The sequence below is a fragment of the Scardinius erythrophthalmus genome (genome assembly GCF_964197995.2).
Source record: "Scardinius erythrophthalmus genome assembly, chromosome: 2".
Classification (NCBI taxonomy): Eukaryota; Metazoa; Chordata; class Actinopteri; order Cypriniformes; family Leuciscidae; genus Scardinius; species Scardinius erythrophthalmus.
In genome coordinates, this window is record NC_138222.1 from 52,024,777 (window position 1) to 52,040,446 (window position 15,670).

Genomic DNA, 15,670 nt, shown 5'->3' on the forward strand with positions numbered 1-15,670 from the left:
TTAATCAAAAATATCTTAATTTGTGTTCCGAAGATGAACGAAGGTCTTACGGGGTTGGAACAACATGAGGGTGAGTAATTACTGACAGAATTTTCATTTTTGGGTGAACTATCCCTTTAAGGGTTACATAAAATGTAAAATAAAACCTAACTTTATTTCAGCATGGTTTTCAAAGCATTGCACTGTGATGAAACTGCAACGCTGTTAAATGCTGTAAAAAGGTGTCATGCTTACAAGGAAGTGATCAATAAATATCATCCTGCTTCCTGCACTTATAACAATATCGCAGTGATTTCAACTAAGTTGTGTGTTTAAGACAATCCAGTTAGGGGAGTCTAACTGGGAAAAAGAAAGCTATAGGTCACTACATATTCAAACCAGGACAAACAAATCATTCTGTATGGCTGAAATACACTTCATTAAACAGGAGATCTCTCTTTTCAGCACTGCATCATATGTTTGTGGTTTTAATGTATGTTTTTTTTTCAGCCACTGCTTGTGTATTGAAGCTGAATACACTGAAGGTACAAGTAAAGATAAAGTCATCATGCTCCTCTATACAAGCATCAAGCATACTATCTTCTGTTCCATGCTTCATTTGAGAACTGACAAGAGTTCAATCTCTGTAGACACACTCCAACAACGCAACTTCACATCGCAAAGTTCCCGCCTTTGAGAAGCTAGCAAACCATACATATTGTATAGAAGCCTCAAAGGGACAAAAGTCAAAACAACCTGTTCAATTTTAAGGGTCAGAGAGAGGGTGGAAATGTTTTTGCTACAAGAAACTATGACTAACTTTACAGCTTGACTATCCCGTCTAACAGACAGCATCCCGACAGTCATGGACCCTCATAAGTGAGCACACATGCCACATTAAATAGAGCTCATCACATGAAGTGCATGAGCAATGTGACTCACGAATGATTCAAATAGAAAATGATGTTAACATGTTGCTAAGCTTACTTCATAAGCATAAAAAAAGCATAAACATACAGTTTAAGATCATAAAAGTAGACTTTCAAAAACATACATTACTGTTCAAAGGTTTTGAATTATTAATGCTTTTAATGTTTTTGAAAGAAGTATCTTATGCTCACCAAGGCTGCATTTATTCGATCAAAAATACAACTAGTTAACTATTATTACAATTTAAGTTAAGCTTTATGTTTTAAAATGTAATTAATGTACAGTAGTTAATTAATTCCTATGATGGTAAATGGGAATATTTCTAATAGGCTGATTTGCTGAAACATTTGCAAGAAACATTTCTTATTATTAGAAATAAATATTAAGTAATATTAAGTAATATTATAAAGGAAAATTATGATTTCAACATTATTAAACAGCAAAAACTCTTTTCAACATATATAATAATAACAACCATTATTAATAATTGATATTCAATAATAATTTATAATAATTGAACAGCAAATCAACATATTATAATGATTTCTGAAGGATCATGTGACAACGAAGACAGGAGTAATCATGCTGAAAATGTTGCTTTGCCATCACAGGAATAAATTATATTTTAAAATATATTAAAATAGAATGCAGCCTTGCTGAGCATAAAGACAACTTTCAAAAACAATAAAAAATAATATCAATCTTTTAAATTATGGTGTTTATTTAGAGTTCATATTTCTCTGGACTCAATGCTGACTTATTTAACCAATTACTGTACTGTAACATTACCTACAGGGTTAAATATACCTACAAATTAAAATATGATCATCTGTGTAATTTGTATAATTCCATATGAAGCCATAAGTTAAAATAAGACCCGACTAGGTAAACAATAGCATTGATTAACGTCATCGACAATATGACAGCAGGGATGTGTGATCTTACCTGTGGACAGGCTGTGTCTCTTCTGAGAAACACTGGAACACAATGTGTCTTTGTCTCTGTGGATCTGGAGACAGAAAGAGGAAGATATGGTTTTATGCATGTGACTGTCTAACTGGAAAGAATTGCTTGACATACTGAAAAAAAAATAATAATAAACATCAGATGAATGACAATACAACTTGAATTCGGGGGGGGGGGGGGGGGGTAATTTTTTTTCCTAATTGCTGAAATGGTCAGTGAAAATGAGGGTTGCTAACAAAAGCATAGGAAACAGGGAAACAGAAGCAGCAGCTTCGCTCACATATGCTCAGAGACTACAGCATACATGAAGTTTGAGCTCAGTCTGCGGTTTGTGGAGCCCGTAACAGCTGCATCTCACTCATCATAGACCACACACCACCTCACACCAGCCCTGAGGGACATCGGAGGCTTCAGCAATCAGGATCCAATGATGAGATGGTCCCCACAAGCCAGACATCCAAACAAACTACACTGCTGGCTGGATTCAATCCAATTACATAGAAGAAATAAAGGCTGCAGAGGTAAAACCTAGCCTAGAAATCTAGACGCAACCTAGCGGCAGCAAAATGTATTTTGCAGCTAGGGTAGTCTAGCAACTCTCCATTGACTTTAGTGCTGGCTTTGGCCGCGACTCTGGAGGACTTGGAGTTAAGTTTTTCCTTGAGAAAAGAGCAAAGAACGGCACTTAAGTCATTCTTAAAAAAGGAAGATGTGTTCGTAGTTTTGCCGGCCAGATTCAAAAGTTGAATCTATCAACTAATGTTAGCTCCACTGTTGGGAAAACGCTCTGGTTGGTTGAAGCGCTGTCCTATTGTGTGCAGAGGGAATTGAAAGACAGCCGTTTATCCCGCCCCTCGGATTGAGCCATGTCTATGGTGAGTTGCCAGACCCAACATCTTGATGTGGGTCTGGCTTGCCAGGCTAGGTAAAACCAGCATCTAAAAGAGACTCAGCTCAAATATGATAAGCTATGTTTGTGTGTGAAGAGAAGTTGTGCGCTACAGTAAATTCCCTGTCTTAATCCATAGTTACCTTTAATAAAATAAAAAAATGTTTAAAAAAAAATGACTAGTCTTGGAAGTATCAGTATAAATGTGTTGAAAACTACATTGTAGTTTTACACTTTTTGCCCTTAGTTGGAACATATGGAGCTAAAAGAGAAAACATTAGCATGTAGGCTAACTATAGGCTGAAAAACTGCCATAGTTATATGAAGTTCACAGGTGTGCACTTTTTTGAAAAGCTTCGATTGTTGCTCATTTTTAATGATAGCCTATAAACATACCTGTGGCAACACATTAGTTGAATTGTGCAATATGTTAATACCAAGTGTGCCTCAAGTCCCGAAAAGTGAAGCCAGAACTAAGAGACAAACTAAACTAATCAAATTGAAATTACAAGTCAAATAATTTTTTTCCAAAGATGGTTTCTGTCATTTTAGGAAGTTTGTATCATGCTGATGTAAGTTCAAGTGTTCTTTTTTAAATAAATTTGGTTTGATGCAATAAAAACGAGAGTGTGACTCAATGATTGACAGCTGTGATTGAGAGCTTTCAGTATGTCGCTGTTGTGTAAGGCAGAACCATTTATTGCAATTATTATAGTAGTAAATACTATTTATTATATGCTACCGGTCAAAAATTTGGGGTCATTTGGGGTCAGCATTTTTTATTTATTTTTTTATTAATACTTTTATTCAGCAAGGACACATTTAAAATATGTTACAAAATATTATATTTCAATAAAATGCTGTTCTTTCTATTCATTGAACACACTAAGGATATTCCACAAAAATATTCAGCTAAAGTATTATTATTATTTTTTAACATTACATTTTATAAAATTTACATAATGTTTAAAAACATTATTTTAAATTGTAATAATATTTGGAAATATTACTGTTTTACAGTATTTTTGATCAAGTAAATGTAGCCTTTGTGAGTATAAGATACTTCTTTTAAAATCATTTCAAAATCTCACATTGTTTTATGTACGTAATTCGTCTTTTATCACATTGCTGATATGAACATAAAAAAGCACTATAGAATGAGTGTGTTTTGCCATACCTAATTTATTTTAAGCAAACTTACTTAGTCACATATATCTTGGAACTAAAAAGCATGGAGTCTAAAAGTCATGGAGCATTAGCATTTCTTGTGTATCTTGTATACTGTACTTCCTTTTTCAAAAACCGGTTTCAGTCTGTATTAAGAGGTCCAAACACTGCCATGCCTGATTGCCTACTATATGTCAGCTTTTGATCTGAGGCACTGAAAGGGTGAATACATACAGTCTATTGGAAATGTTTACACAGATCTCATGTTACGGGCAGTACTGGTACTGAACAGCAACCTGTACAAAGCTCCCACAATAGAAAGCCTGTATTAAAGCGACCTGCACAGCTGATGGTTATTCACTCGGCTGGAAAGCACAGTGAAAAGCTCTTTCGCCTTTGTTATAATCCAGCTACAGGGTCACACAGGTGATTCAAGATGGGACGGGGGAGAAAGATGGTCAGCAAAGGATACCAAGAGGGAGGGAATACAGGAGAAAAACGCGAAGAAAAAGGACAAACGAGAGACATCGCTTCTGATTTGACCCAGGAGCAGCTCACATTTCTATCCTGGCCAGGGAATAATTATGTTCACACCCTTTGAGCTTGTCAAAAAGCAAGTAGCTATGCACAGTTTTAAAGCAATTAACAATGCACAACACTCCATTGATGAGCACGTCCATGCCAGGGCTCTGACTATCGACTGTGTGCCTCTGGGAAGGAGAACACTGCTGTCTGTTGTCCAGAGCACAGACCCTGCCTACAGACAGGCCACAAAGCACAAGCACACACTCTTTGGGTTATTTGTAGCAGTTCCCATCATAGTGTGATGGTATCTCACATTCACTGTCGCTGAAAAACAAATACTCTGATGTAAAAAAGATTATAAATGAAAAAGAGCTGTTTTTTTAGGCATAGGTGTCAGCGGTCAAACTATAAATGAGATCTACAGTTGTCAGTTTGTGACCTGGTAAATTGAGGGTTTGTGTAATTGTAAAGTGTATGAGATGCGTTCGTTGGATACATTTATCCTTATGGGATTTTATTTTTAAGATTTGCTCACACTAAAATCAGATGTCCAGGGGTAAAAAGACAGCCTGTAGAGAAATTTAATGTGGACTGTGAGATGATTTGAGAAAAAAAAAATGTATTATGCACAAAACAATTACAGACATTTATCATACACTACCATCAAAAAGTTTGGGGCGGGTAAGATTTTTAATGTTTTTGAAAGAAGTCTCTTATATGGTCACCAAGTTTACCAAATTATTTGATAAAAAAAACGTACTCGGTTACTAACGTAACCTCGGTTCTCTCTAGAAGAGGGAACGAGTACTGCGTTCGTAGAACGCTGCGGGAAAAGTCTCTTTTCACGAAATACTGAAGCAAAATTATCCTTAATTTTCATATTTGTAAAACGCATTGCAGCAGTGCACAGCCATGGCGAGACGGCTCGCTCACTCATTGGCTGTTCTGCGGCAACTGCATGAGCCTATCGAGCGAGGGCTGATGCAATATCAGACCAATGAGAGCGCTTCGCGCGCTCCTCGTCACATCCCGCCGAAACGGGTGTGGCCATCCCCTATAAAAGGAGCTCGAGTAGGCTGATTCAACTGGTTTTCATCGCCGAAGCGAACCAGAGCGAACCGCGCGCACGGCAGGGAACGCAGTACTCGTTCCCTCTTCTAGAGAGAACCGAGGTTACGTTAGTAACCGAGTACGTTCTCTTACGAGAGTTCTCTCGTACTGCGTTCGTAGAACGCTGCGGGAACCACTTGTAAGACGCCGTGCGTGCTGGGATGAGAAAACACCGACCACTGGAAGCTAGTCCAGGTATACAGTGCATAATCACCCGGTAGACTTCGGAGAGTCTGGAGGGGGGGGGGGACAACCACCCTCAGATAGCTGCGTCCTAAGACGCGATATAACATCACATAGGCAGGGGGAGGCCTGGCTAATGTGGGAAATGTGGGTCTTACGCAAATTTTTGCCCAGATATATGCGCCCTTAGGCGCGAAACAGCGCCACATAGGCAGGGGAAAAACCTGGCTGATGTGGGAGATGTGGGTCTTACGTAATTTCGCCCAATGGATGCGCCCTTAAGCGCGATACAACGTCACATAGGCAGGGAGAGCCTGGCTAATGTGGGAAATGTGGGACTTACACACTTTCGCCCAAATAGGTGCGTTCTAGACGCGATATAACATCACATAGGCAGGAGGGAGCCTGGCTAATGTGGGAAAACATGGGTCTTACACAATTCTGCCCAGAGAACTTCGGCGGCGCTGTGCGTCTGCGATATCAGTGCCGTGTTAGACAGCTAACTCGAATACGCCGAAAACACTTGGCTTGCAAGTGCGGTGAAGTATTCGGTGGCGTTGTGCGCCTGCGAAATCAGTGTCGTGGTAGACAGCTGATACGGCTAAACCGAAAACAACCTGGCCTGCAAGGCGGGAACTTCTAGGTTGTAGAACCTTATGAATGTAGACGGCGAGGCCCAGCCCGCCGCCGTACATATTTCCTGTAAGGAAATCCCGCTAGACCAGGCCCACGATGAGGCAACGCCTCTCGTGGAATGCGCTCTAATGCCCAACGGGCACTGAAGGCCCTTGGTAGTATAAGCCATTGTTATGGCGTCAACCACCCATCTGGACAGGCTCTGTTTCGAAATAGCCGTTCCCTTGGAACGTCCACTGAACGAGACAAAGAGCTGCTCCGTCTGTCTGAAGGCAGCGGAGCGGGACACATAAGCTCTTAACGCCCTAACGGGGCAAAGACAGCTCGAGTCCCCTTCCTCGTTTGACCCCGGCAGGGCAGACAGGGAAATAACCTGAGCCCTAAACGGAGTGTTGAGGGATTTCGGCACGTAGCCGTGCTTAGGTTTGAGTATGACTTTGGAGTCATTGGGCCCAAACTCCAAGCACGTTGGACTCACAGAGAGCGCGTGCAGATCGCCTATGCGCTTCACCGAAGCGAGGGCCATCAAAAACACCGTTTTGAAAGACAGATGTTTGAGGCTAACAGATTGGATAGGCTCAAAGGGGGGGGCCTTTCATGGCTGCCAAGACCGTAGAAAGGTCCCACACCGGGACTGAGGGAGGTCTGGGGGGATTCAGCCTCCTAGCTCCCCTGAGGAAGCGGATGACTAAATCATTCCTACCCAGTGACTGGCCTGGCGTTGCTGTCGAGCACGCTGCGATAGCCGCCACATAGACTTTGAGCGTGGAAGGGGATCTGCCCTTATCCAACAGCTCTTGTAGGAAGGAGAGAACCTCCGTCACCTCACAATCGAGGGGTGACAGGCCCCGAGCTGTACACCAGCTGGAGAAAACCGACCACTTCGAGGCATAAAGCCGCCTGGTGGAAGGCGCTCTAGCCTGAGTGATGGTGTTCAGCACTCCATCCGTGAGGCTAACGGGTAACCGTTGAACGTCCACGCATGAAGGGACCACAGCTCTGGGTGTGGGTGCCAAATCGAGCCCCTGGCCTGCGAGAGGAGATCTCTCCTCAATGGCACTGGCCATGGAGCGGAGTCTGCTAACTGCATCAGGACTGGAAACCAGGCTTGGTTGTCCCAGAACGGTGCTATAAGCAGTACCGGGCATTTCACTTCCCTGACTCGCTCCAGCACCTGAGGTAGGAGGGAGACTGGGGGAAACGCGTATAGCGGGCAGTGCGGCCACTTGTGGGACAGCGCGCTGTTGTTCTTTGAAAAGAACACGGGGCAATGAGCGTTTTCTGGGGACGCGAAAAGGTCCACCTCCGCTCTGCCGAATCTCCGCCACAACAGCCGGACTGTTTGTGGGTGTAGAGACCATTCGCCCGTGGGAACATTGTTCCTGGACAGCCTGTCTGGACCCAGGTTGAGTGTCCCGGGCACATGCACCGCTCTCAGCGAGCTCAGGTTGCGCTGAGCCCATATTAGGAGGCGCTCGGCCAGCCTGTAAAGGGAACTGGAACCGAGGCCGCCTTGGCGATTTATGTAGGACACCACGGCCGTGTTGTCCGAGCGGACTACGACGTGTTGGTCCTTGATGTGGGGACAAAAGCGCGTCAGCGCGTTGTGAACTGCTAGCATTTCCAGGCAGTTGATATGATGGAGCTTTTCTCGTTCTGACCAGAGGCCAAAGAACGGCCTGCCCTCGAGCAGCGCTCCCCATCCCGAGGTGGATGCGTCCGTAGACACCACTTTCACTCTCGAGGAAGTCCCCAGGCTTACACCTGAACGGTACCAATCGCCCGCCGCCCATGGTCTCAGGGCTGCTGCGCAGTCTTGATCGACTTTGAGGCGCAATCGGCTGAGTGCCCACGCTCCGCGTGGCACTCGCGCTTTCAACCAGAACTGCAGAGGGCGCATGCGAAGCAGGCCCAGCTGGAGAACTGATGATGCTGAGGCCATGAGGCCCAGCATCCTCTGAAAACGTTTGAGCGGGATAATCGCACCGCAGCGGAAGGACCTCGCTGCGTGCTGTATGCGCAGCGCGCGCTGTTGCGACAGCCGCGCCGTCATAGAACGAGAGTCCAGAACGATGCCCAGAAACGAAATAGTTTGGCTGGGGTTCAAGGAGCTCTTCGTCCAATTGATCGTGATACCAAGATTCTCGAGGTGATCGAGTAACATGGTTCTGTGCTCCACGAGCTGAGATCGTGATTGAGCTATGATCAGCCAGTCGTCCAAATAGTTCAGCACTCGCATGCCCCTGAGTCTGAGGGGGGCGAGCGCTGCGTCCATGCACTTCGTAAATGTACGGGGTGCCAGGGACAAGCCGAATGGCAGGACTGTATACTGGTATGCCCGACCCTCGAAGGCGAATCTCAAGAATCGCCTGTGGCGTGACGCTATCTGTATTTGGAAATACGCGTCCTTTAGATCTATCGACATAAACCAGTCTTCTCGGCGAATGTGCGCGAGGATTTTGCTGGTTGTGAGCATTTTGAAACTGCGTTTCACTAAAGCTCTGTTTAGTCGTCTTAGATCTAGTATGGGTCTGATACCACCGTCCTTTTTGGGGACTAGGAAGTATCTGCTGTATAGCCCCCCTTCGCTTTGAGCTTGGGATACATGTTGTATCGCCCCTTTGCTCAACAGTTTTGATATTTCGGCGCGAAGCAGGTGTGCTACTTCTGAATTCACCGTAGTTTCGACGCGCGCTGTGAAGCGTGGAGGGCGCCGACAAAACTGTAGCGAGAAGCCTCTCTTTATAATGTCTAGCACCCAGTCCGAAACCCCTGGAAGCGCGGCCCATGCGTCTGCATGGCCGGCTAGGGGTTGGATGCGAAGCGCGCTCTGTTCGCTGTGCGACGGCGGCGCTTCGGGGCGCGCTAGCATAGGCGTTACGCCTGTGACATTTGAGGCGGGGAGCGCGCATAATACAGCGGGCAACACGCTCATCCTCGACCCCGCTACAGTGTTTATCTGAACGAGGGAGGTCTGAGAAGGTCTCATGGGACTCATGCAGCCTACAAGTGAACGTGGGCGGGGACCGGGCACGTTTACTGCTTTGGCCGCGCTGTCTGCTTGAACAGAGCGGGTGCTCACAGGTCCCGTTTTTACAGGGAGCCTGTGGCTTGCCAGACATAGCGTTTGTGGGCACTGGGAAGTGGGCACTTTGACTATGTTTGTGGCGCGATCGAACTGTGTCGATCTTATGAGTACGGGCCCTGTGTGCAGGGCTGTGCTTGTGTGTAGGGATGGGCACAGGGAAGTGGGCATCAACACTACATTTATAGCACCATCGGCCTTGGCCGGGACACCAGAAAATACACTCTTTTCGGGATTTATCTGGGTAGCCGTAAAAACGGCTTTTGTGTGCAGGCAAGCGGGCAGCTGTGCGGGCTTGTGCTCTGCTGAGAACGCTGAAGCAGTCGCAATTCCTGGGACTGAGACAGCGGTGCGCTTTGGTGAGGGCCCGGTCGCAACGGGGCTTACACACCTGCGCTTTCCTAGGCGTGCTAGGACTTCTTTGGGGCTTCCGGCTTCAACACAACCCTTGGTCGCGGCCCGCGGTGAGTGGGGCGGCGGCTGGTAGAGCGAGAGCGAGGGCGTGAGCTGCGCTGCTGTCGCTGAGAGGGGGCGGCCGGAGGCTGAGGCTGTGAGCTCCGAGGGGCCTGTTTCTCACGGCCCGCTGCGGAACTGGAGCGCTTCGGTAGGAAGTGCTTGAATGCCTGTGACGCTTTCTGGGCTTCGGAAAATCTCTCCACGAACTCGGAGAGAGAAGATCCAAAGAGGCCAGCGGAGGATAGCGGGGCGTCGAGGAACGCGTTGCGCTCTGCATCAGCCATCTCCGTGAGCGTCAGCCACAAATGCCTCTCGGCTACGGTAGCGGAAGCCATACAGCGTCCCATGGCTTGTGCTGCAGCCTTGGTAGCGCGGAGGGAAAGATCCGACGCGCTTCTCAGGTCCGTGATGCAGATAGCTTCAGGTCCTATCTCGTCCAGTTTGCGGAGGAGATCGCCTTGGAACACCTGAAGCGTGGCCATGGTGTGCAGGGCCGATGCCGCCTGCCCAGCGGCGGAGAAGATCCGCGCGAGCAGCGACGACGTCATGCGGCAGGCTTTCGACGGCAGCACTGGCTTAGTCCGCCGTCCAGCAGAGGGCGGGCAAAGGTGGGCTGCTATCGCCTGTTCCACCGGCGGCAGAGTGAGGTAGCCTCGATCCTGAGCATTATCCAGGGAGGAAAATGCTGGGGATACAGACGAACGTGTTCGTGCAGAAAAGGGAGCGTTCCAGGCCTTCGCCACTTCTTCATGAAGCTCAGGAAGAAACGGAGCGGGCTTAGACACAGGAGAAGAACGCTCACCAGGGAGGAAGCTACCATCAAGCCGGGTGCGCGAGGGGAGTTCCGGTGCAGACCACTCGAGGCCGAGGCTCGCCGCGGCCAACGCGAGTACTCGCATGAGCTCCCTCTCGATGCTAGCTCTAGCCGACGGCTTTCGGGCAGGAGGCGTGAGATCCGCAGAGCTCGCCCAGTCTTCACTGCCTGAAGCTAGCAGAGAGCAGGAATCCTTTTCGACCGACTCGACTTCAGAAACAACTTCCTCAGATGAAGCGGCGGCAGACTGCGGGCGCTGAGCATCAGGAAGTGCTTCGGGGGAAGCCGGTGAAGCTGGCGGGCGAGCCGGCGAGCTTTGTCGGGAAGAGGTGGGTTCCGGGGCCCGCTGCGAGCGGCGCTTCTTACGGCGCGGCAACGCGGCGGGGGGCGCAGGCTCGGAGAACTGTGCCAGGCGAGTCCGCAGAGTCGCCATCGGCAAAAGCTCGCAGTGAGGGCAGCCGCCGTCAGCGAGCGCGAGCGCTGCGTGTTCTTCGCCCAGACAGAAGACGCAAATAACATGGCGGTCTCCATCGATGAGCGGGGCTCGGCACGAGCCACAGGATGGCATCTTGAAAAAGACGCGGCTCTTTTAGGGGTGAGTGTTCGGGAACACTGCACACACACATACACAAAACAGAGCAGATAAAGGATATGAAGCGCCGGAAAGCGCAGCAGGTACGGCAGTAGAAGGCGGCGAGGCCAGCGGCTTCGAGGGCTCGTCCCGCTGAAAAGCTTGCCTCGACGACGCTTGCTTCTCCGTGATCCAGCGATGCGTGAGCTTCGCTGAAGAGATGAAAATCAGTTGAATCAGCCTACTCGAGCTCCTTTTATAGGGGATGGCCACACCCGTTTCGGCGGGATGTGACGAGGAGCGCGCGAAGCGCTCTCATTGGTCTGATATTGCATCAGCCCTCGCTCGATAGGCTCATGCAGTTGCCGCAGAACAGCCAATGAGTGAGCGAGCCGTCTCGCCATGGCTGTGCACTGCTGCAATGCGTTTTACAAATATGAAAATTAAGGATAATTTTGCTTCAGTATTTCGTGAAAAGAGACTTTTCCCGCAGCGTTCTACGAACGCAGTACGAGAGAACTCTCGTAAGAGAACTGCAATATTGTGAAATATCATACAATTTAAAGTAATAGTTTTCTATTCTAATATGTTTTAAAATGTAATGTAATGTATTCCTCTAATGGTAAAGCTGAATTTTCAGCATCATTACTCCAATTTTCAATGTCACATGATCCTTCAGAAATCATTAATACACTGATTTTCTGTTCAAGAATCATTTCTTAAAATTGTTGTGAAAACCATGATATATATTTCTGGATTCTTTGATGAATAGAATGTTTAAAAAACAGCATTTATTTGGAATAGAAAACTTTTGTAACATTATAAATGTATTTACTGTTACTCAATTTAATAGTTACATCTTTGCTGAACTTTATATATATATATATATATATATATATATATACACACACACACACACACACCTAAAGGATTATTAGGAACACCTGTTCAATTTCTCATTAATGTAATTATCTAATCAACCAATCACATGGCAGTTGCTTCAATGCATTTAGGGGTGTGGTCCTGGTCAAGACAATCTCCTGAACTCCAAACTGAATGTCAGAATGGGAAAGAAAGGTGATTTAAGCAATTTTGAGCGTGGCATGGTTGTTGGTGCCAGGCGGGCCGGTCTGAGTATTTCTCAATCTGCTCAGTTACTGGGATTTTCACGCACAACCATTTCTAGGGTTTACAAAGAATGGTGTGAAAAGGGAAAAACATCCAGTATGCGGCAGTCCTGTGGGCGAAAATGCCTTGTTGATGCTAGAGGTCAGAGGAGAATGGGCCGACTGATTCAAGCTGATAGAAGAGCAATTTTGACTGAAATAACCACTCGTTACAACCGAGGTATGCAGCAAAGCATTTGTGAAGCCACAACACGCACAACCTTGAGGCAGATGGGCTACAACAGCAGAAGACCCCACCGGGTACTAGTGATGCGCGGGTCGTCTCATAACCCGCGGGCCCCGCGGGTAGCCCGCGGGTCGGGTTGGGGCGGGTAAAGAAATTGTCACTTTATTTGCGGGGCGGGTTGGGGCGGGTCATTAAAAACAAAATAAAATAAAAATCCATATATGTTGCATGCAATGTCCAGCCCATATTAAATATTTGGGAATATCAATCTAATCATATTTTAGTAGGTTCTTTGATAACGCCGTAGCAATGCAACTTGCGTGATTTCCCCAATTGGCTTCACGTGACACAGCTCGCGCCAAGCAGCTCCCGCCGCCAGCCACAACAACAAAGACGGAGAAATAAAAGTGAAGATGGAAGATGAGGTGCGGGAGAAATTGAGGTCGGGATTTTACATAATTAAAAGAAAAAAAGGTGAATGATGAATTAGATGAATACAAACGCTGCTTTGTAAATATTGAAAATGTTTAAATCATTATCTTATTAATATGACCTGATTTATGGTTCATATTCAGAATCGTCTGTTATTGCCAGTTGGCGATGTTTCCAAGCACTTTCAGGCTGAAATAAAGGCTGTTTTCATTTACATTACAATGCCTAATATGTCTATGTAATGGTCGCGGGTGCGGGGCGGGGCGGGTTGTAAAAATAGATACAGTGGTGCGGGGCGGGCTGGGGCGGGCCAAATAATTTCATAAAAGCGGGACCCGCGGGTTGGAAAAAAAGCCGACCCGCGCATCACTACCGGGTACCACTCATCTCCACTACAAATAGGAAAAAGAGGCTACAATTTGCACAAGCTCACCAAAATTGGACAGTTGAAGACTGGAAAAATGTTGCCTGGTCTGATGAGTCTCGATTTCTGTTGAGACATTCAGATAGTAGAGTCAGAATTTGGCGTAAACAGAATGAGAACATGGATCCATCATGCCTTGTGCAGGCTGGTGGTGGTGATGTAATGGTGTAGGGGATGTTTTCTTGGCACACTTTAGGCCCCTTAACTGCTGTATATGTATTATATATATATATATATATACACACACACATTTTTATATATATATATATTTATATACATATATATAAGCATATACTATCGCAATGTGCATATGGTGTAAGCATATACTATCGCAAGTTGAATGAAGTCCCTCTTTATCTATCTATCTATCTATCTATCTATCTATCTATCTATCTATCTATCTATCTATCTATCTATCTATCTATCTATCTATCTATCTATCTATCTATCTATCTATCTATCTATCTATCTATCTATCTATCTATCTATCTATCTATCTATCTATCTATCTATCTATCATATATAATATATATATATATATACACACATACATGCATACATACAGTATATATATATATATACACACACACACACATACATGCATACATATATATATATATATATATATATATATATATATTAGGGCTGTCAAAAGATTAATCGCGATTAATCGCATCCAAAATAAAAGTTTGTGTTTACATAATATATGTGTGTGTACTGTGTATAATTATTTTGTATATATAAATACACACACATGCATGTATATATTTAAGAAATATTTGCATACATATACTGTATATATTTATATCTAATTTATATTATATATAAATATAATTTTTTTATATAAAAATTACACATTTTTCTTAAATATATACAAGCATGTGTGTGTATTTATATATACAAAATAATTATACACAGTACACACACATATATTATTTAAACACAAACTTTTATTTTGGATGCGATTAATCGCGATTAATCTTTTGACAGCCCTAATATATATATATATATATATATATATATATATATATACACACACACATACATGCATACATACAGTGTATATATATATGCACAGAGCGGGGCGAGTAGGAGCCGGGTAGAGGGGTTACATTGGTGCCGTGACCCGGATGGGAGTGAGGTTTAGGGGGGTGAGTGTAACAGAGTGTATTTAAGAGTAAATGGAGTTGCATTCGTCAAGTTGCCATTAATTTCACTTTACTCAGTTCAAAATGCACTTCCTGAAAAATGAGCCTGAATCCATAAATAACGACAAAAAGGCAAACATAGAGCTATAGTGCAGCAGTTAGCACACAAACTCCTGACACATTGAGCTGTGATGCTCATGCAGGCAATGCAGGTTTGAGGCATTTCCTCTTTCTCCAATCTGATAAAGGAGAAAAAGAACATTGTAACATCAAATAGAAAACTGCATTATTAACTGCATGTCAACCCCTCTATCATATGATGCTCAAAATACACTGCACATATCTCTGGAGTTTCAAACCACTCTCCATAACACAGGCCCAAACCTTGAAGTCTGTTCAGAGCCAAACATGGCCCAATGTCTCTTTCCAGGATCTGGCACCACTGCCGTTCTCACTGCATATTTGCGGCGCTAGGAGAGAGACCAAAAAGTCCGTGCCAGCAGACTCCGTTGAACACAGAGAATTCAGAAGTGTACCCAATAAAAACACATCTGGTTTGAAAGTGCGCTGGCTCTCGATGCATGCAGCGGGAACAAAAGCTGTGATACAAAAGCAATTGCTTTGGGAATAAATTTATGGCACGATAAGAACACGTTAATCAGTAAGTGGGACATTTTGAATCAAATTTTTGTGCCTGACGTTGCTATGTTCCTACAGGACCATTTTTGTTCCCAAGATCACAGTGTTTAATCTGTGCAAAGCTCCAAAATCTCCAGTTAGTGCTGATTGTAAAGATGGTGATTTTTAGTTGCAGTACAGCGCTGTGTAGTCACTTGGCCCGCGGCCCGTTTCCATCATTCTCTCCAGGCTAAGAGCCAAAGGAAACCGTTAGGATTTGAGCAGCGGCTCCCAGACTGTCACCAAACTGAGCCGCCCCTTCGACTCACGCAGTTCTTGACCTCCACATGCATGCGCAAACACACACACTCATGCACAAACTCC

General features: G+C 45.2%; 1 protein-coding gene across 1 annotated transcript in view; it reads right to left on the reverse strand.

The window, feature by feature from the left end:
- The window catches only part of LOC308685387 (uncharacterized protein), an 86,663-nt gene that overhangs the window by 37,487 nt on the left and 33,506 nt on the right, over nt 1–15,670 (reverse strand). Inside the window, exon 9 of the mRNA XM_081357096.1 lies at nt 1,855–1,918. Coding sequence (XP_081213222.1) covers nt 1,855–1,918 — 64 coding nt within the window. The remainder of the gene's footprint in view (nt 1–1,854; nt 1,919–15,670) is intronic.